The sequence below is a fragment of the Antennarius striatus genome, chromosome 22 (assembly GCF_040054535.1).
Source record: "Antennarius striatus isolate MH-2024 chromosome 22, ASM4005453v1, whole genome shotgun sequence".
Lineage (NCBI taxonomy): Eukaryota > Metazoa > Chordata > Actinopteri > Lophiiformes > Antennariidae > Antennarius > Antennarius striatus.
The window spans coordinates 4,152,438-4,175,000 of record NC_090797.1 but is presented as its reverse complement, the minus strand read 5'-3'; the positions used below and the strand labels follow the sequence as shown (position 1 = coordinate 4,175,000).

The window sequence follows — 22,563 nt, the reverse complement described above, 5'->3', positions numbered from 1 at the left end:
TTTGTTCAATTGTTTTTCTTTCGTGATGATTTCTGGGTGTGAGGAGCAGAGTTGTCCTCCTTCGAAAATAGGATCTTTGGCTTCAGTTCATGCACTCAAAAAGAGGACGCGCGCACACACACACGCACGCACACACACACACACACACACACACACACACACACACACTATTTATTTGTCTGAGAATGTAGTGACAACATTGAAAACACATGCACATAAGCAGTGAGAAGTCCAGCTCTCCATATTTGGGCGATAATGGTGTTTCCAGACAGATACGAGGAAAGAAAGGAAAGATGGACGGAAAGAGGCGAGGAGATGCAAAAGGTAAGAGATGGAAGGGTGGAGGGTGGGCTCGCTGTCGGGGATGGGGTATGTGGGGGGGGCAGGAATAAAGGAAGAGATACAGGCAGAGGGTTGAGGGTTAGAGGGATGCTGTGAGGGAGATAAAACAAAGAAAAGAGCGGCAAAGGAGAAATAAATAGAAGTTATAGTGTTCACCTTGAGGCGTCGGCCGGGGCCGTCGCTGCAGGAGGGTGAAGACAGCGCAGCAACTCGGCGCTCCTGCAGACAATCTTTAGGGTCTAATTGTGCATGTGGTGCAAAATATAGACTTTGTGCGTAAACAGGCTGAAACTGTCCACTAACGCCGAATAGATTCTGGCATCGCCGACAGTTTTGCCCAGAAAATTTCAGTGGAGGCAGCCTTCCCACACAAAGAAAACAACCGAAATATCATGTTTTATTTCCCCACTAAAACAAACACGAGTAATGTGACTCACTTTGCCGCCCCGGTTCTGGAAGCCTCGACTATTTGCAATGGCAAAAAAATATTGTTAAAAGTGCATCGCCACCCTTGTTTCTCTACAGCAGGGTCCTTTCATTATGATGTCGCTGTGTTTTCTTTTGCAATAGAAAAAAAACAAAAAACCCAGCTTTTTAAAAAATCACTAATGTTATAATCTCCATAACAACGTCGCAAATAAACAGAAATCGGTTTCATGCTGTTTTATGTTTGGGAACATTTCAGATTAATTCTCATTCTTATGCTCATAAAAATGTTATGAGCATAATTCTTGACTGGTAAAAATAATGACCAATAAATTAGTTGACAGTTTTGTGAACATGGTGAGAGGGAATACTGCATTAATGCGAGGCAGGATGACATAATGTACATGGTTATAAATTCAATATATTATGTTGTCGGAAAGATTGATGGACGAATTGGAAGGAGTGGGACGGATACGGAGGACATTTCATTTCTACTGGATGTCATGCCGTTTTGTTGGCTCCACTGAGTTGTTGTTGGAAAGCTGTCTTTCTCCTCTTCGCTTTCCCTCCTTTTCTCTCCGCCATAAAACATTTTCCTCTGTTCTTTCATCTTATTATCCATCTTGAGTCCAAAAAAGATATTTATAACTCTAACCCTGACCTCTTAAACCCATGTTCTTCCCCTGGTTTTGTGTCTTCTGTTCCCCCGGTCTGTCTTCTCTCCTCTAGCTTCCTCTCCTGCCGTTTTGTCCTCTCCTCTTCCAGGCTATATCTCAAACACACTGATATTCACACCGATTCAACTGAATGAGTTGAAATTGAGTCACATTTGTGGCACCTCATTTTAAGTTAATTTATGCACATGGGTTTGGATGTGGATACTGCGATGGGAACGAGTTGGGAAGAACTGATTTTCAAACTGAAGCACAGAAATGAAATTCATCAGCATCTCCAGGTATCAATAAAATGAAAATTTCTAACTTTTCAAATCAGTCCTCACATGACTCTTCTGTCATTAAATCTACAATTACTGAATCAATTCATTTACGAGTCGTATAAAAATAACCCTAACACCAACTATTGCTAGACAACGAGTTCTTTTTTGGGATCTTTTGCCCTAAACTGTGTCTCTCAGGCAAACCTTTGAAAAGCGGCCACAGATTAAATCACTGCCGGCCACAAAATTTACGGATAAAAACACAAAAGAGGAGAGACAGCTGCGAATATTTACAAGAACACATTCTTTTTAAAATGCTTAATTGCAGCTTGGGTGATTCAGTCACCTTTAGTGATGTAAGTGTTGAGCTTTTCAAAGCATTTATCCTCAAGGTGAAACACAAAATTAGGTAAAGGTTGCGAAGGATTCTTCAGATGCAACCTCCTCTTAAAGGTTTTTGGGATGGATGCCTTTGACGGATGGAGTGGAGACTCTAAATATTATGGAGGCAAAAAAATCAAACATTTAAAAAATAGTTGTCCCCTTTTTTTTGGCTCTAAAATACTCCAAACAACATCTTCAGTACGGTTCATCCATCAATCAAGTCTCTTTGGACATGTGCTGCTTTGGAAATCCCCCCTTGAAATCATCCAAACACATGTATGTATCAGACAGACAGACAGCATGTGTGTGTGAGTGTGTGAGTGTGTGAGTGTGAGTGTGTGTGTGTGTGTGTGTGTGTGTGTGTGTGTGTGTGTGTGTGTGTGTGTGTGAGTGTGTGTGAGTGTGGGGTAGAGATGTGTGTTATGTGTCAGTAAAGCGGCGGAAAGTAAAGAAGGCCTTAATTCATCCAGATTGGGATTTCAGACCTGATGCCCTGCTGTTACACACACTGTCAGCACATTCCAGCAAACTGGAACACACACACACACACACACACACGCACACACAAACGCACACACACACACACACACACACACACACACACAGGGATGCAACACATGACAACGCACATGCCCGTAAAAGCAACACAAGGGCCGGGAGGAAAACGAGTGTGTGCATATTTAATGTACATCACAAAGAAAATATGTCCGTGTCTGTGTGTGTTTTACGACTGTGTGTCTACGTGTGAAGGTCGTTGCTGATGATTTATCCCTGGAAAAAGAACACGTTGAAGCCCTGCGAGGCAGATGTGTGTATCTGTGCAAACAGTGAGATTTGTGTCTTTTCTGTGTGTATTGTGTGTGCCGCTGTGTGTGTGTGTGCACACATGTTATTACCAGAAGCTCCATATTTGAGTTCTGCATGTGGTTTATTGTGCGTATTATACATGATTTTTTTTTGTATGAAAAGATATTACAGCATTAAAAATATGCACTTTGATGTTTGTTCTTTTGTCAGTTAATCAATTTTGTCCTTTTTTGTGTGTGCATGGTCCTATATATTTATTTTTTTATGTAACAAGAAACATACAATAGAACAACCACAAACTTGTTGATTTAACTGAAAATCATTTGAAAAAATATTATGCAGCAGAAACTCACATCTAAGAAAGCATCATCCAATTGGTCTAGTCTCAAACTGTAACCATGGAAACAAAAACATATGAAAGACAAAATTTCATAAGTAACAAAAAGGGCACATCTTCAGAACCTGACTGTTGTATGGAGAAAGTTTTGTGAGAAAATGTTTAATAGTTTTTGACTTAGAAACAAAACATAGCAAAGAGGCGGGACATAGAGATCTCATTCCCGTATCCCCCTCCTCATTTCGTCGGTGGTGGGGAATAAATATACTTAAGGTTAGCACAGCATTGGAGTAAAGAAGCCATTTACAACCAGATGGTGAAAACTTTGGCATGCAGACAGACACACACAGCTACTTCAGTGTGTGTGTGTGAAGAAAGGAAGCAAAGGGAGGAAAGATGAGAAGGTGAGAAAGCGAGACAGAATGTCATATTCCAGCTGCAGTGGATATGCGATTCTCTGTGTGTGTGTGTGTGTGTGTGTGTGTGTGTGTGTGTGTGTGTGTGTGTGCTTCTGAATGTGTGGGTGCGTGTGTGTCAATATATTTTGTCTGTCCCAGAAACCCCTGCAACATGACATATCATATATCACGACTTAAAGTAACATTAAACCTTACACCGAGGTAAAACCAGGCAACAAATCAGACATCAAAACCTGAAGAATTACTGCAGCCTGTGAGCGCAGAGACAGTTTCATGTGCATTACACCGAGATATATGGACACGCACAACGCAACCACCTTAAATATCTCATGTTTTACATGTGGGGGGGAAAGCCAGAAACACACGACGCACTTGCTGACCGAATGCTAACGTCTTATGAAAAATATGTGGGGTGGTGTAATGTACATAACTCACAGCGGGACGGCTGGAAGCTACCTGAAACATCAAGACTTTCCACTCAGAGGAAACACACACAAACACATGCGGTAGAACATCCTGCTGCAGACCAAATAATATCATGCATTATGCAAAAGCAGCTTTTCAGCAGGCTGTTAGATAGTCACATGAATGCCGCAGGTGATTCATAGGAGCCTTGAAGGGAAGAATTACTGAGGGTATTGTTATTGGTGACAAAAGTTGAGACACTTTGTCGCAAGAGAAGAACCCGGAAACAGGTGGAAATAATTTCTTTTGTGAGGCCTGTTGTCAAAAGATATGGTTACTCAGACTAAATAGAAACTATTGGTTTATTTAGCTCTTAATCTACCTTTATGTGATATAAACTAAAAACATCATTCTTTAGTTTGCACTTCAAGAATGACTTTTAAGAAGCCAGTGTGATAAGATAAACGACGAGTGAACTGGTTTGAGTGCATTTTCTTGTTGAGTCACATGAATGCCTGTTGAGTAAATATTCAACGTTTGCACCTGTGTTTTCTTGAATGAATGCTGGACATGTCAGCCATCAATAAATCAATTCCACACATGTAAATTTACATAGAAAAGCGTTGTGAGGAGCTGATGCTTGACGTCGTCACATGGGTCGTTAGCGCTGTGATGAAATGCTTAATGGGCATGCTGATGCACACGTACACTGGAAAACTGGGGGGGGAAAAACAGGAACGGAAGGCTGGTAGAAAGACTGCAGGTAAATCACAGCATCGCCTCGCATTTTCCCAAGATGCCACAGTAAGAGACGGCACCGCAGTGTGTTTAAACGGACGATTCATTCTAACAAGGATGTTATCCTCGGCTGCTACTCCAGCCAAGAACTGTTCCCCTAAATTAGGCCTTGTTCTAAAGTCTCACTGAGGATGTAAAGCAGAAGAAAATACATGGAATCATTGGACTCCTGGACTCCTCTTAGCTGCACTTAAAATGCAAACCCATCTATTAAAACAATATTAAAATTTATTCTGAGCTGCAGCGTACGCGCTGCGAGTGTGTGCGGCTGCCTGTGTATGCAATCAATCATATGAAGAGCTGGACAGCAGTACATGGTTAATGCATTAACACGCTACTTAGGAGAGAGGAGATAAAAGAAACAGAGGGGGAGAGGGAGAGAGCGAGTGAGAAAGAAGACATAAAGACAGGAAGTAAGAGGGAAGACGGAGCTGATGAGGTGTCAGGAGAAGATCACGTCAGTATAACCGGCGACCGCCTTCCTGGAACACGGAATCGACATGGGAAAATACTGGAGATATCGTAAGGGTTGCTAATCTGAGAGGAAAGGAGTGAAGGACATAACAGGGACAGACAACTAGTGGAAAACTTTATAATGCTAATACAGCGCATTTTATTGGTATGACGAAAGCAAGGCAATCTTTCATGATATTGATCCTGACTAAAAAAATCCCCAAAAAGCAGACAGTAAGTAGAATTCTAGCATCAAACTCAAAGGCTTGTTTTCTTATCAGTGTAAATGTAAAGCTTTTCTGTTGTTACAGGACAACAAAAGAGAATAAACGTGTATCTTAATTTGATTCAACCAGATTTACAAAGCTTCCCCTGTGGCCTCAGTTCCTACTTCATGTTGTCTGAGTGTGTTCCAAACACACAATAAGAGACTCTTCACCGTTTATTCGTCAAAATGGTTCCAATAGCTGTCCGCAGTGAGGCCTGTGAATCATCCGGAGGAATTTTGTAATTTAACGTTTTAATTCTTTATGGAACCTTTGAGGAGCAGAAACATAATTCCGTCTGTGAGGCACGTTGCATTTATGTGATGCGAGAGAACTAACTCTTTATGAGCGTGTGCACATCTGCATAGAAGGATAGCAAGTGGAGCGAAAATAGATTTATGGACTGACAAATATGTGAGTGGATGGACGGACATTTTTACGGTGTGTTCGTCTCTGGAAAAACGGCCGATGAAATAGAAGTTAGTATCTGCTAATGGTCATCTGGTTTGCTTGTTAATACACATGACATGTTTTTGTGTTCTTACTTCATCTCAAGGACCTCCTCCAGGTGCTTCCTCCTCTCTGCCCGAAGGGCGGTCAGGTGACCTTCCTTCTCGGCCAGTGAGAGTTGAGTCGATGACAACTTAGCTTTCATCACCTCCAGTTCCTGTTTCACCTTCTCCATGGCAACCAGGAGGTCCTCCACCTGACACACACACACACACACACACACACACACACACACACACACACACACACACACACACACACACACACACACACACACACATTGAACAATTTGCATTGTAGGCATTTTAAATAGGATTTCTATGTGTTGTTTTCATTTCTTTCTTCAACTTTTTCAAACATTTGTTTTGCACAGATATCGGTCTGTATTTGTGTGTTTGTGTGTGTGTGTGTGTGTGTGTGTGTGTGTGTGTGTGTGTGTGTGTGTGTGTGTGTGTGTGTGTGTGTGTTTCTTCTCTGTCTGTGAATGCACATCTAACAGCTACAGGCCTTTTGAAACGTTTTTACACAAGATACTCGATTGTGAGACATCAAACAGGACATTTATCTCCTGTCTGTTTTCTTTTCTCTCTTGTTTCTCTTTCTCTTCCCTGTTACATATTTTATCTGTGCCGTCTCTCTTTCTCGATGTATATCAGTCTGTCAGTCGAATGTCTGAGAGGCCTGAGGGTTGAGGTCCCGACGATCTGGCCCGCCACTTCCAACACACACACAAACACACACACACACACACACAACACCCACAAAGATGCACATCAAAGAGATCTACCCACACAAATACAGCAGAGAACACACATACAGGTAGCTCCTCTCTGGAGGCTTTTTTCTCACAAGAACATCAGACAAAAGATGGAATTAAAATGATTAGAAAACAGCCACAAACATACACTTCAAAAAGGGATTGTATCAACAGAAACCTGAAGATGAGGGGAATATGAAAGCAGGAGCAGTTATATGTTTGCTGGAATGAATGAATGAATGAGTGAATGAATGAATGAATGAATGAATACATTTACTCAAATACTGTACTTCCGTACATTTTGAGACTCTTAAACTTCACTTAAATATTTTTATCTTATCCTTTTCACGTGGTTATGTTAAACTACCAGTGAGTACTTTTCACTTTTCTTTCCTTATACAACTTTTGGAAGATTAAATGTCTCTGATTTCCTGATTTAGTCTTCATAATATGTCAAATTCTGTTCCTTCCGAATTCTTTTGCCACTGCTAGTTTACAAGTCAACACATCACACCGAACAGAAATGAAAAAAGATGAGAAATGAATGCTGAAATATGAAGTAGATGGCTGGTGAGTGAGGTCTTATGATGACTTTCTTTTTTTTACCTTTGACCACCTAAAGCTGGCTGCGGTGAACTCATGCACTGGAAAGAGAGAGAGCTGCAGAGGAAAAGAGCAGGTAGAGAGACAGAGACAAAGAGAGAGAGAGATGGAACAGAAAACATAGAAAGGTAAGGAGAAGGTGACAGGAGAGGAGAGACAAAGCAAGGAGTGGGAGACAAAAATAAAAGCGAAAAGGTGGACGGAACGAGGGATCAAGGAATAGGCAGACGGAAGGAGGGAGAAGTCAAAGGAGAAAAGAGAGAAGTTGTAAAAATTTTCATGTGTAAAGCAGAAGCACAGAAAAGTGAATGCAAAGCATGTTAGAGAGAAAGAATTGGGAGTAAAAAAGAAATTAATACGGGACACAAGAGGAGAGAGAGGAGAGAATACACGAGAAAAACAGGTAAAGACAAGAGTAATGAAGGACAAAAGATGCCAGTAAAATGAGGACAGTGAGGAGTAAAGAGGAGTAAAGGAAGAGATGATGAGAACGGAGGGAGGGAAAGACCTTTGGATGGAATCAGAGAGGGAGAGATTGAAGGATGGAGGGATGAAAGGAAGGGTGAGGAGTGACAAGAGTTGGCTAGAAAAGGTGAAGCCAGAGGAGAGGGAGGTTAGCAACCCCTTCAGTCCTCTGTTAGTGTGTGTGTGTGTGTGTGTGTGTGTGTGTGTGTGTGTGTGTGTGTGTGTGTGTGTGTGTGTGTGTGTGTGTGTGTGTGTGTGTGTGTGTGTGTGTGTGTGTGTGTGCGTGTGACTCTATTCTAAGAGGAAGAAATGAACTTGAAGGTGCACTGAGTTCAAAAATTAAATTGTCTGGATAATAAAAGAAGAAATGTTGGTCTCTGGAGGGACGGATGGAGTGTGTCATACTGTGGACTCATTTCTCTGTCACTCACACACACACACACACACACACACACACACACACACACACACACACACACACACACACACACACACACGCACACGCACACGCACACACACACACCTTTACACAACACTCCCACACACAGTAGTGACTAATGTCTAGTAGAAAAGGTTTTTTATATCTTCATGCGGTCTTGGTCAGCTATCCGTGGGACAGTCGCTCATGCACACAAACAAGTTGTCAATACACAGCTCCATAATAAAGGTGTGTGTGAGTCCACCAATATGTATTCTGGGTTTGTGTATGTGTAAATGTGCTAGATTTGGCTGCATCTGCTCGTGTGTGTGTGTTTGTGCCAATACTATAATAAGTAATGAGTGCGCCTTTGAACGGCCCGTCCTCATTAAGGGAGGAAATTGTCAATCCCTCTGTCATCATTTTATAAATCATTATATGAAATGTTAATTGCAGTGACGCAGTTGTGAAACGGGAATGCCAAAATATTTATTTACAATTTATATAGGGACACATTTCCAGTTAGAAAACCAAAAAGTTGTGTCCATCTGGCTCCGGCTGAATGCAATTCTGTGCTGCTCCGGTGCGCTGTTTAAAGAGCAGTTAGCACTTCTTTCCACCGTGCTTGTGTGTGTGTTGGGAGGATTATGTGTACGTACGTTGTGTGTTACTATCCTGTCTTATACGTGTGCGTGCGTGTCTGTGCTAAAAAGCCGAGTTAATGTTGTTGATGTTGGGTGAGGTACTGCAATGAGCGTTTTGGCTGCCATCTCCACTCTTTCACCACACGCTGATGTTTCTGCTCCTTCCTCCTTCACTGAAGCATTTTACCGCGAGGACGCTCTCCAGCACCCTGTCCTGGTCTAAATGGCCTCGGTTCTCTCTAATTAAACCTGCCACTTGTAGCGTTTTGAAGCGTTTCAGTACACATTTCAGCCAAATTAAATGTGATGGCTTGGCACAATCATTGTCAACAAATTTAACCACAGTCAACTTCAGGAAGATAAACATGTTGAACGTGACTTTTTCCATCTTTGCTTTGACTTGTTTCAATCTGTGCTATTGTGACAACCCAAAGCCTTTATCTTACGGCCCCGATCGAGCTCCTATGTCTCCTCCACCAGATCAAGATGCATCGTCTTTTTCTGGGAATAAAACTAGAGGAAACTTAAGCTCACATGGAATTTAATGAACCATTAGCATTAGAAAATTAGCTTGATGATGGATAAAGAAAAATGGGACGTTTTTCTTCATAGTTCTTGTGGGAGCAGTGACATTACACAAAGTCGGCCTGAAGCTGGAGTGAAGGAGAAGGTCGGACACACACATTTGTAATATAACATATTGTTTCACTCTAAACCAGACTTCTCTGTTTCAGGTTCAAATGCTTTCAACCAGTAAATCACTAGTTATGTTCCATGTGAGACAAAAAGTCAGTGGTCTCTTAAAAAAAAGTTGAGTACTTTCATATCTTAAGCAACACACCTATTACAACAATGATGAGAAAGTAAACTTAAATTTTAGATGTATTTTAGTTTGATGAAGAGGATCCGTTCATTTTGGGAGCCTTATTTTATTTTTTATGTCTCTATCGATGATTGAGGAACATGTCAGAAATGAGTCGATGTCAGGGAGTTTATGCTCCAAATCCCATGTGTCAAACTCAAGGTCCGGGGGCCAAATGTGGCCCATCACATCATTTTTGTGCAAGAGCACAAAAGATTCGAGTAAAAATAAATAGGTCAAAAGTGCGCTTTCAGCAAAAGTACATTTACTGCAATGCAGTAATTAAACCCATTTCAACTTTGACAAAAACGTTTTGTAGAAAGTTAATGTCCTAACTTGTGTTTAATGTTATTTTTCTTTATTTACTTGGATAGTTTGATCCTTGATTGATGGATTTCTGTGGGTTTAATAACCTGACAAATTAAAAGAATTTATGTTATAACAGAGAAACAAGCAAACATGTTTTTTCTGTGTGTCTGTCATGTTTGTAACTTGAATAAGTAATAAAGTCTGAGTTACTTGAAATTAATGAGTAGTTACATTCATTTTACATTACATTGAGTTACATTTAGTTACATTTATTAGTTACATCTGGCCCTTTTTGGACAGCCCTTATGCTGATGTGGCCCTCGATGAAAATCAGTTTGACACCCCTGCTCCAAGTAAAAAAAGGTGTAACCTTACTCAGCAATCCTAATTCTGATTCGTCATGGGAATGGCAACCAACCTGCCTCCAGCTGTCCGTTGTCTTTCTACGTCTGTCTGTCTGGAACTCGCGTTAACCGTGGCCGAGCTGTTAAAACGCCGGTTTGCTCGGCTTTCTTTATGCGTCTATTGAGGAGCAGCTTGGTGAATTAAGACCGGAGAGGACGGCCAATATTTAGAGGCAATAATAACAATGGAGTCCAGCCGTTTTGCCAACAGCTACAGCGGGCCGTGTTTTCTCAGGGCAGTTTTCATCCTTGCAGCCCACGCTTTTTTCCTCCCCACTTGTCAAAACCCATCTAGGCTCCGAGGAACATTTCCCATCCCTACGGCCTTGTTTAAGTCACATACCCAGAGGAGGACACACTCCCTACTGGGGGTCGAATCCACAAAGCCCTTGGCTTCTGAGTGTCTCTTTTAACACCCCTATGAGCTTTCTGCTATTGCAATAAAGATAAAAGAGATTAAAAATCGGGGTGGTCGGCTCACACTCGGTTCGAAAATAAGATGTTTGCACGTCGCTGACAGAAGTGGACAAAATGCATGCTGTTTCTTTAAATAGCGACATATTTACTTCTCCTTTAAATGAGGAGTGACTGGGCAAACACACACAGAGCCACACCTGAATGAGCTCAGTTGGCAAAGGGCTTGTGTGTTGCTGTTGCCATGAGCCACCATTGGCAAAGCCATGTTTACCTATGTCATAAAGAGTTTTTATTGAAGCCTTAAGATGTTTGTCTGTGTGTGTGTTTCCATATGTGTCTGTTCAGAAAATTAGAAAATGAAGGAAATCCGCAGAAGTCGGGACATTTGTGTAAATAAATGACTGATGGGGGTTGAGTTTAAGGGAAGGTTTGGGTCACACATTTATTGGTAGGGGTTAAGGGTTCTCCTTAGACGAGGAGTAGAGTAACACACTAATGACTCTTTGCTACCAAGTACCTGTTTCTCGGACTGCGTGCGCGCCTGCTCCTCCTCGGCGAGCACCACCTCCCTCTCTGCCGTGATCTGGACGCTTTCCCTCAGCGCCTCCTCCAGCTCCTCGATGCGCTCCTCCTTCTGACGCAGGGAGTCCTGCAAAGAGAAGGCATGCAATGTGAACAATGCTGAAGTGTAAATTAGCATGCTAGCATATAAACCCTTTAAGTACAGTGTTTTAATGACCTTGAGGTCGATACCAATGTAAACTAACAGGGGAAAAATAGTCTGAATAGCAGCAGGTGTGTGAAGGTGAAATCCATCTGTGTTATAGCTTGTCTGCTTTACATCAACAATCATGGTGGATCCAGTTAGCCATCCAGAGAAAGCTATTTATTTAGCTGTTTAATAGACCAAACATAATCACTAAATGTAGACCTACATAATTGTCATATACAGTATTATAAACTGTCGTTTTCCTCCGGTGGTTTCATGACTTCTATGATTTTAGAAAGGCGTTTAATTCCACGTTACACAAACCAGGACCTGGAATACTCATATATACTGTAGCAGAGAACTTTCCCTGATTTATCAACCTTCACATGTGTCAGAGTGTGTCACATCAGGTTCCCGTCACACACTCCTCAACTTGTCTGGAGAGGTGAAACCTTGGACACTCGTCATTCCCGTAACTGGAATAAGCCACAAATTAGACAATCTGATCTTGGTCTTCCACCCCCTCAAATCGCACATGAAGCTGTTTTCCCAAAAGGAGGTATTTGTCATGTTGCCAGGCAACATATTTTCCTGATCAAATTAAAGTTGAATGCATAACAAACATTACAAACCACCGGGACATATCAGATGTGCTGCAAAGCCGAACCCCACTCCAGGTCCGGTATTACTGGGTGTCTGACTATGCCGACCGAGATGGACTTTAATTGGATTAAATCTTCGCTTTGCATCGAATTACATCTACGGTCTGAGCTTCACTCACATTCTATTTGCAGTCCTCACTGCTGGTTAAAATATGCAGAATGGCTTACAATCGACACACGCACTACTTATGGTCGTAACCACTGCGGTCTCATAAGCCTGAGCGACTCCATAGCTATCGGCTCATCTCCTCACCACACTCCTGCACATAAAGGACAACTGCCAAACTCCTTAGACCAAAGATCAACCATAAGTACAGGCAGTGTATGTGTATCCACACAAAACGCGCATGCACACACAAAGCAAGGAGTGTTTTTATCTGCCTCCAATCAGAGAGACCACTGAGGTTAATTATAACCGGGAGAGACGACAAAGTCAGGCAAAGTTTACGGAAAACTAGAGGTGAAGAGGAAATTAGAGGTAGAGGTGTCGAGGCGAATCTGACATGACTGTTGATTTTGTGATCACCTAACACTCTGGCATGTAATTAAAAAAGATACTCTTGTGTCACGTGGAGCGTTTTCACAGCATTCGAGTATCCCTCGTGTTTCCTGCCACCGCGTCTCCGCCTCCTCACCTTCTTTTCTCTCCTTCATTCCTGCAACCATTCTCCTCCTCTCCATCTTCCATATGCCCTCTCCGTCAATCACCCTCTTCACGCAGTCCCTGAGCCTGAGCTGCATCGCGCGCACGTGTGTGTGTGTGTATGTGTGTGTACGTGAGACAGCGATTGTGTTTGACATTGCCTCAGGCTGCTCCCTGTCACAGTTGTCAAATTATGATGAAGCATTGTTGTGATAGCAGAAAATATTCAATGTAGGACGGAGAGGAGGAGAGAAACTTTTTCTGCCTCTTATATACACCCCCTCCTTTTGCTTTCTCCTCCATCGTCTCCTTCCTCTTCCTCCCTCTGTACCTTTATCTGCTGGGAGCTTTCGTTCAGGTTGTCCTCTCTCTTCTTGGCGTCCTCCATCAGCTGGGCGTTCCTGCTCTTCTCCAGCTGCTCCTTGTGTTTCATGTTGGCCACCTTCTTCGACTGATCCTTCATCTGCCTGCTCACACACAAAACACACTATCATCAGTGCATCACCTGTGAACACGTGAACACATTCATGCATGGCGGTGCCGTCAACACAGCTGTCAGTCTCTTATATGATATGATTCCGACATTGCCAGTTCAAGACAGAGGGGATTTTTCATCAACGCCGCCTTATTTTCCTTTAAAAAAAAAAGAAGAAGAAAAAAATCATTTTCAAATCCAAAAAATGTACAAAAAGTTTGTTTTGCACAGGGCGGTGGTGTGGTACAGCGGTTAGCAGTGTTGCCTCACAGCAAGAAGGTTCTGGGTTTGAATCCAGAGGCACATTCCCTGTCTGTGTGGGTTCCATTTGGGTGCTCCGGCTTCCTTCCACAGCCCCCAAAAAAATACAATATAGGCCAACAGGGGACTCTAAATGGCTTGTAGGTGTAACTAGTTGTTAGTTTTACTATTTATAAAGCAACAACACCCAAACTGCAGCGTTATTCATAATTCCTGGCAGGGTTATGGAGTGGAACTGTCTCCCACACACCTTCAGGACGGTTCATGAGTGTCAAATGATTCGATTCATTATTCCGTGCGATACAATACCATTACAGAATCGTTTGGGACCGATATAAAGTAAAGATCAGTAAAGGAATTCAATAAGAAGATATAAATTAATAATGGCATGATGACATTAGAAGAGAGAGAGCTCTGTTCACAGAGGGATTTGTAAGTGAGTCCAAATCATCATGGGGGGAATGAAGGAGTGAAAGTAAAAGAGGATAGGAACGGTAGAGACGCCTCGTGGGAGATGGAGAGATGCTTTAATCCCTGCTTAAGCCGTCTGCAAAGCATTCTGGCTCTGTCACAGACCTATCGGCTATCACAGCAGCTTGACTCGATCAGGACATTTCATACCGTTCATGCACAGACGCGGACTGACCGGACTTAACACCATAAAGGTGTAGTAATGTCTACTGAATCATGACACGCGTGAAAGATAAGCTAAACACAGAGGATGACTCAGGAATCATACGAGCGAAGGCGCATATCCAACAGAGACAGAATGACAGCACTGACTAACAAGAGTCTGTGAGTCTTCTGTGTGTTTGCATTTTTTAAATATGTGCACATATCCTCCTGAAATCATTTATGTTTCTGTTAGCGTGGCATTTAAAGGCTAGTAGAAGAATATATTTTCTCCAATTTCCAGTGCTGGGGCTGCCAGTAAAAAAGAGCTGATCCACGGTGATGGGAAATCCACAGCAAGCTCCGAATCACACCGGAGGAAACACGCGCACTCGTGGGAAATCATTTTTACAAGCCGCACATTTCATATTTGACTTCCAAAAGGTGTAAAGAGGTTCCATTCGTCATGACCTTCATCGGTGCACCACAAAGAGAAGCTTAAATCCATCCTATGATTTCATAGTATGATGTTTCACTCCTTTATTTTCACTGGTTTAGTTCTTTTTGATTGCAATTTTGCAAATTCACAGGAGTATAATGCTTAGATTGGTTTAGATCCAGAGGGATAAAACTACCACTCATTAAATATATATCAGGAATATTATGAAATATTTTGTAATTCTCTCTCTTTCATCTTCCATGTTCATCCAAGTCCTTAACTGACCCAAAGTAATCCGTGTACTGTGTCCAATGTCTTTTTCAAATCAGTATTATTAAGTTTAAAAACTATATTAGCAGAGGATGGTAACATAAAATCCTCTATGTGCTGTCTGAAAGGTCCAGGGGGGCATATTCCAAACCATCTGGAGAAATTTAGGAAGTTGTAAGAAGACTTGAAATGTGACGATGGGGGAAAAAAACATCTCTGCAGCACCTGGTCATTCAGAGCTCGCAGAATAATAATAAGCTTAAGCTGTGCCTGCACACTTGTGGTTCAGACTTGTGCTGCTTTTATATGCATTTTTTTAAGGCATACACGGTGCATTTTTATCAAAATCAAATTGGGTTTGAATGTTAAACAGCAAAGCCAAAGAAACAACCATGGAATCAGGTTCAGACTGATGTTGTTTTGCTTCATTTGTACGGTTCTGATTTCAATTTGCAACCCCGAGTGTGGGATAAATTAAATGTTTGGGATCAGTTTTGTGCCCTGCGTGAGTGCATAACAGGTCATAAACAGACAGGAATGTTCCTATTGGAGCATTTCCAGGAAGTTCCGACCATCTGGTTAGCTCTCTGAGGTTTCCCCCCTTCATGCTACATTTACTGTATGCACTGTATGTATATTCAAGACTTTTATTCTGCAATGTTTCCTACTGCCTCGGAACCGAGCTCCCACTTGCACTCCCCTCTCCTGCCTCCTTTGCTAATGCAAAACACTTGTTTTGCTCACTTGTTTTCATGTATGACTTTTTAGCATGTAAATCATTTGCACGAGTGACTACCATGCATTTGTATCAGACCGCAGCGAGTTCCTCCTCCTCCTCCTCTCTCCTATCATTGGAATTTTCTGTCTAACCAAAAACCAAGCCTGCTCTTTCCCTCCACTCATTTTGCCCTCTTTTTGATGCCTGTTGCATTATAATTATTTGTATGAAAATCAATGATTTATTTGCGTCAGACCAGAGCACAAGGGCAAACGCATTTTGCCTCACCACACCTTTTTTTTTTTTTTGCTTTCTGGCTTCGATAAATTCATCCCCTCTCCAAAGACGACATTACTCTTTCCTTTGGGTGAAATATTCTCATGAGACCACAGACCATTTCTTCTCTCTTTTCATCTCCCTGGTCCCTTGCATCCCCCTTTTCTTTGCTGCTTTACTTTTTTCCATCTGCATATGAATGAATTGTCTCTGTTACCTGAATACATTTTTATTACCTGCTAATTTACTAATTTACCAGAACCGTTTAAATTGCTCTATTTCAAAGATTGAAAAGTTTTTTAACAAATTAAAAACAAAGCGCTGCTTTTACTGACTACTGACTAGCGTCACAATTATTCAAACCCCTGAATAACATCTCTCATAAGAGCTCCCATTTGGAATCAGATGTTGTTAAAACACGGTGCCAGCCTTCTTAGCCTTACTTTAGCAACTGAATCCCAAAGCTTTTCCTGTTAAGGCCTTCATTTGCATTAGGGCTCCATGCCCAAATTAATAGTAGTACTCTACTGCTGACCCAAAAGCACATAAAAAGAAAACCGCTCAAAACACCCTTCCTACAATGAAGCACAGCAGCAGTTCAGTGATGCTCTGGAGCAGCTTTGTTTCTTCACTGGAAACTTGCAATGTGTAGAAGGTGAGACGGATTCCATCAAGGATCAGGAAAGCCTAGAGGAAAATGTCTCATTGGTGAGAAAGTAAAAAGTTGTGCTAAAATGGTCTGAAAAGGCCGCAGATCACAGACGTAAAAGTCCATCAAAGTAGTCTTTCTGGAAAAGAAAGGTTCTCTCAATGATACAGTCGCTCAACGAATCTCACTGAAAATCTAGGAATACGACAGAATTGGAGGCCGGAATGAACTGAGATTCCTAAGGAACATGTTTGCAGCTGGAAAAGTACCTCCAGAAAGCACTAGAGATGCTATGGATATATGTTAGCTCATTACAACCGTTGCTTTGAGGAGCAGAAGTTGTTATGCTGAACTCGATGGCTCAGCTCCCCGGAGGCAAAGCGCCATTTGAAACCGTTTTGATGTGTGATACACTCCCTTCACACTCCCTCTGAAATCCCTTTCAACAATTGCAGGAAAACCACTGGAAGAGATGTGATCACAGGAGAGTTTGCTTCGCTTCACGCTGTAAACACCACATCCAAATGTGTGTCTGCTCACACACAACCATACACTCATTGAAACTCAGTCCAAACACACATAAAGGCACAAATTTAATTAACTGTGCTGATAGTAGGACGACACGTGCCCAGAACTGTTCCAAACACAACCTGCTTTGTGTTGCTGGGCCACACACACACACACACACACACACACACACACACACACGCACACATATCTGCGATGCATGAGTGGGATAACAACATGAGACTATTTTCTGACATTTGCACAGTAGGGTTCAGTAGAGTACATACAAACATGGTGGCACATACAGTCAACACGTGCTAATGCACAGGACACACAAGCAAACTTACTTATCCTTATTGGCAGCCCTCTCAACTTGCTTTGGCAAAACCTAAAAAAATGCCTTCATATAAAATCCATACATAATCGCACAAACAAAGAAGAGCCTTTATTAAAATTAAGCTTGTGAAAAAAAAAAGTGAATGCTGCTGAAAACAACCCACACAATCCAATAAACTTCAGCAAATCTCAAAGTCTCCAAACAAAAATTTCCTTAACCTCCCTCATTAGCATGCTGCTGATATTCAAGGACCGCATTAAGGTAATATTAATATTACATTTGGAGTCCTGTATAAATATTTGATCAGAGATGCTCGGGGGCCTCATGTATGTTTACTGCACATAGTTCACCCAACATTAACATCAAGGATTTCCTTTTAACCACTTGGAACTCAGTATTTCCTTTTAAAAATACAGGGGATATTAGTTGGGTTTACTCAGCCTTAAAAAAAGAGCAAAAATATAATAGTTTAGTTTTGCAAACTGCTGCTTCAGAAAGAAAATACGGCATGAGGAGAGCATTTCAGAGGAATAAAGGAGGAAATGCTTACGGTGTTTGCAGAATGACAAGAAAATCCCTCAGCAGAGAAGTAAATTTGCGAAGTAAATAAGGAGGTTAAGCAGCAAAAAAAAAAAAAACCTTCAACGGTGTGACTTCCTGGAAACCAGCTGCAAAAGATACCGTGACACTGAGTGAAATGACTTTCTTAATAACCTCTGTACTTATGAAAATAAATCACATTTATAGCATTCATCCAAATCTCAGAGCTAACCATACAACTCAAGTCAATGTGTTTGGATAATGTTAATAGTGTAAGCATGTGACAGAGCCGGAGTTGATCTTGGCAGCGTCTTTGTTTTACATGGAGAACAACAAAATCCCTGAACGTAACACTGACACTCTTCTTCAATCTAGAGACTTCAGACTAAACTCTAGATTTTCATGTACGATCCTGAACTAAAGAAGAAACAAACAATATTTCTAATGACAAATCAGGGTACAGTGAAATATCAGGTGGACTTGGCCTTGCTGTTTTTCATCTGGACCTTTTAAAGGTGCAATCCATTCATGCTTTTCGTGTTGTTTTTTGTGGTGTGTGCAACTCCTTTATCTGCTTGAAAAACACCATCTTGTCTTGTATTTCCACTACGTCACTTGTCCAAGCTCAGATATATCCCCTTAATATCAGTCATATAACTCCTATACATATCATATATCTCTTATCATGTTTTTTGTCATGTCATGTTGGACATTAATCGAACACTGATCACCATCAGATTGTTAATTTATCAGTTAGAATTTCCCCACAAAGGTGATGGTCTCATATCGCTTTTATTCGACCCAAGCTAAACGGTATTCCTTTGCTATCCAATAAAACAAGAAGGGAAAGATCTGATTAACTTTCTCTCTGTGGATTAACCCTAACCCACGTACACACAGACACACAAAGGAACAATGACAAAGAGTTCCTTATCCCAAGGTCACAGCAGCTGGAAAAAAAGTGTGGGGAAACACAAAAAAAGGACAGGAGTAAAAAAAGTCTTCTGTCGTTTAACAGGCGGTGAGAGAAAGCTAACATTTTCTTTGATTTTTCCCACTTTACAGTTGAATCACAAAACACCAGAACAACATGGATGAAAACGCCGACAAGATGACAGGAAGAACGGTGGATCTGGAGGCTGAAAAAGAAAGTGAGAGCAAAGACGGAGCTGGCACCAGGGAGACCTTTATAATAGAGCAGCGAGCCGAAAACATTCAGACCACCAGATTTATGCAGGAAACAGAAGGGAGAACTGGTTATTATGTGGTCGATCACAATGTGTATGTCAGAGAAATTTCAATAAGATGTTGATATGTCTGTTAAAAATGACCAAATTCAGCCAAATTCAGACTTTGGGTTTTGCATGTTGAAATCTCATTACGGAGTCACCTCCTGAGTGCAGATAGGAATATTCAAAAGTTGAAAAATAAGAAAAATAAGTGAGTTTTTTAATCTTGGGATACGGATGAGGCTTAATGTTCTGCCTTTTGCTGACAGGATGTCTGTCAGCAAAAAAGGCCAGAGCCGAGGGTTGAACTATTCCTTTAAACCCACTCAACTCAACGGTCTGTTGGCAATGTTCGGAGAAAATTGGGGACCTGAAGTCACGGAACATAAAACATTCTGATTCTCTGGTTGAACATTTAAAGTGGCGTCTGAACGGCAGTGGCGACAGGAACAATACACGGAGCGCAATGTCTGTAAAGTTGAGAAACCCAAAAAAAGAGTTGGACGATTCTGAGAAAAACATAATATATAAGGTAATGACAGCAATAAATTGCTTCTTGTTTGAGTTTTGAATTTAGCGCTAGCATCCTGGCACTATAATAGAGACGGAATCGATGCTTCCTCTTCAAAGAGGCAGTGAAGTGACAGAATAAGAGAGCAGAAAGTCAAGGTGTCTCCTTCAAAGACAGACAGTCATGATGGGAATGATTAAAAACAGACTCTATGACAGAGCGAGGGAGATGAGAGACCGTCTCGACACAAGGACAAGAAGTACAACAATGAAGGAGAGTACGATGAGAGAGGCGGTGACGGAAGAAGAAAAATAGGCGTGCGGTACTAACCTTGAGGCAAGACTGGGTAGAGCGGGAGACAGTGTTGCATGGTAAAGATAAAAGAGAGGGACAAAGAGACAGAAGGAGAAGGAGAGGTGAGAGGGAAGACAGGAGTTGAACGCTAGGTTAGCCGGCTTGATCACTCATCAAAGAAGTCAGAGAGACAGTTAGAGAACCATAATTAGCCATAGATGCTACAGGCAGACACATAAATAGGGAGACAGACAGGCATGACAAAGCAGGCAGCGAGGCGAGCAGACAGACAGATCAAGTACAGGTTGAATTCAGGCATCAGTAGTGAGTTATGAGAGGCCTGCTAATACACACAAGCACGCATGCGCACAAAACAGCAATCACAAATCATAGAAGGCGCGCAATTAGCCAGTCAAAGCAAGAGCATGAGCTCACTGTGAATTATAGTCTTTCTTCTACAGTGGTTTTGATACTGTAGGGAGCTCTTGGCAGCCCCTGCACTTGCGGAGGAGTCTCCATCAAAAGACATATGGCATGTAATCACTGAGATATGAACATCGAGGAAAATTCACTCCTAAATTGGTCCTAAAAGTCTTCCGCAAAATCGCTCCTCATATGTTTGGACGAATTGGCAGAGCCCAGAACTCTGTGGTGAACTTGCCTGGGAACATGCACTAATGATGGCATGCCAGAGACAAATTGTCCATTACAGAACAATATAACACGCAATAAACTTCTCTAATTACTCAGGTTTATATTCTACATCTCTTTGGTTTTTCTTCCCCTTCTAGTCTTTCCTGTCATTTTGTGCTTTCTGCTTCCTTCTCCCCACCACGTCTCCGACCTTTCTCTCATTTCTGCCTTGCTGTTTTTCTCCTTCTACCACCACCACCACTACCACCTTTCCTTTTTCCTTCTGTTCTATCTTTCCCTCCCTCTCTCTCTGTTTTCCACTCGTCTCTCCAAATCCTTTGTTTTGGCCATCAGGTCAGATTTTCAGCTCCGTTTCCCCTCAGTGTGAAGTCACTCAGTCTGCTCCAATTACCATCCTAGTTACTGAAATATATAACCTGGTACCATTACAGCTGGAGTTGAGGGAAAAGAGGGAGGATTGATTTTTACCCTTGTTTAACCCACATCTGATCTTTTCATTAACGCTCACATGTAGCCCCGGTTAGCACTGGTTCCAAGCTATAAGTCGACCACAGGCTAATGTGACATACCTGTTTGCTCAAGGAAAAGTTTTTACTTTTAATCGCCCTAAAAAAAAAAACAAGCAATATTTTTACGAGTTAAATCCGGGAACAGATTTTTAATGAACCTCTTTCAGATTAGCCTGCTTGATATTTGGGTTAAAAGCCCTCGCTGGTAACTTTTCAGTACATTTTTGGGGCTAAAACATGATCACACCATTCCTCACGCACGCAAAAGTTCAAGCTAAACTATATGCAATTTAAATGACTTAAAAGTTACCACCAGTTGGTGCTGAATTATTTATCGTTAAATATTCCAATTGGCCAGACGAAAAGCAGCGCGGGGACAGAGAATTAAAAAAAAATCGTTAGAGATCTGTGTTTTAATAGTGGGACTACTAAAAGCAGACAGAAGGAGAAGCACTTAGAACAGTGTTGGGTAGAAATCGTGTCCAAGTGATAACCCGGATGAAAAGATGAAAGGGAGATGGCACAGACAAATAGCATAAGGAATCAAAAGCGTCATGAGGCAATCAGACATACAGACAATCCAGTTCTAGTATGTCTAACCCTTAATTTTGATTATTTTACTTGAATATAACCCAATTTATCCACTACAAATGGCTGATTTTGCCTCATTATTTACACAAATGCTCACATGCAGTACAACAGACAGTCAGAGTGGGACATATTTGGGATGACAAGATAAGCAGGAAGCCAGACATGGAGGCAAAGAGATCAGATCCAGGATGAAAGAAGAGACAGATTAGCACTACAAGGTAAATTTACAAAGCGCACATGAGACAGATTAAATGTAAAAAAAAAGTAGTTAGAGACAGACACGTCGTTCCTATTAGCATAAAGAAAGTACAAAAAGAAAGACAGTGAACTCTACAGACTCCTAATTTTAAAAAAAAGAAACTGTTAAACTCGAAGTCAGGCATCCTCGGCTGAAAGTAAAACAAAAAGTGAAGCGTGAAAACAGAGCCACCGAATGAAAGAGTTGCATCATTGACAAGCGGGGCGGCTCAAAGGCTTTCAGGTTGCACTGCAGAGACTCCGGTGCCAAACTGTGCCCTCATTTAGGAAACTTTTGGGAGCAGTTTAACCTGTCACGACAAAAACTTCTGCTGATCTGCAGATGTGTAAAACCTGGTGCTGCATCACTGAAGTGCTTTTCTTTTTTTTTCAATTTTGCCATTAATCCAAATAAGCTGCGTAAGAACGTTTTGGTGAATGTTACACAAATGCTGCAACTCTTTCATTGTGGCTATT

At 41.6% G+C, this 22,563-nt stretch overlaps 1 protein-coding gene across 4 annotated transcripts in view; it reads right to left on the bottom strand.

Annotated features, from left to right (window-relative positions):
- The window catches only part of LOC137589125 (ELKS/Rab6-interacting/CAST family member 1-like), a 96,439-nt gene that overhangs the window by 32,873 nt on the left and 41,003 nt on the right, over nt 1-22,563 (bottom strand). For all 4 annotated transcript variants that reach the window (XM_068306624.1, XM_068306628.1, XM_068306626.1 and 1 more), the window contains 3 exons: nt 13,309-13,444; nt 11,481-11,612; nt 6,120-6,280 (listed from right to left, as the gene is read on the bottom strand). In XM_068306624.1, coding sequence (XP_068162725.1) covers nt 6,120-6,280; nt 11,481-11,612; nt 13,309-13,444 — 429 coding nt within the window. The remainder of the gene's footprint in view (nt 1-6,119; nt 6,281-11,480; nt 11,613-13,308; nt 13,445-22,563) is intronic.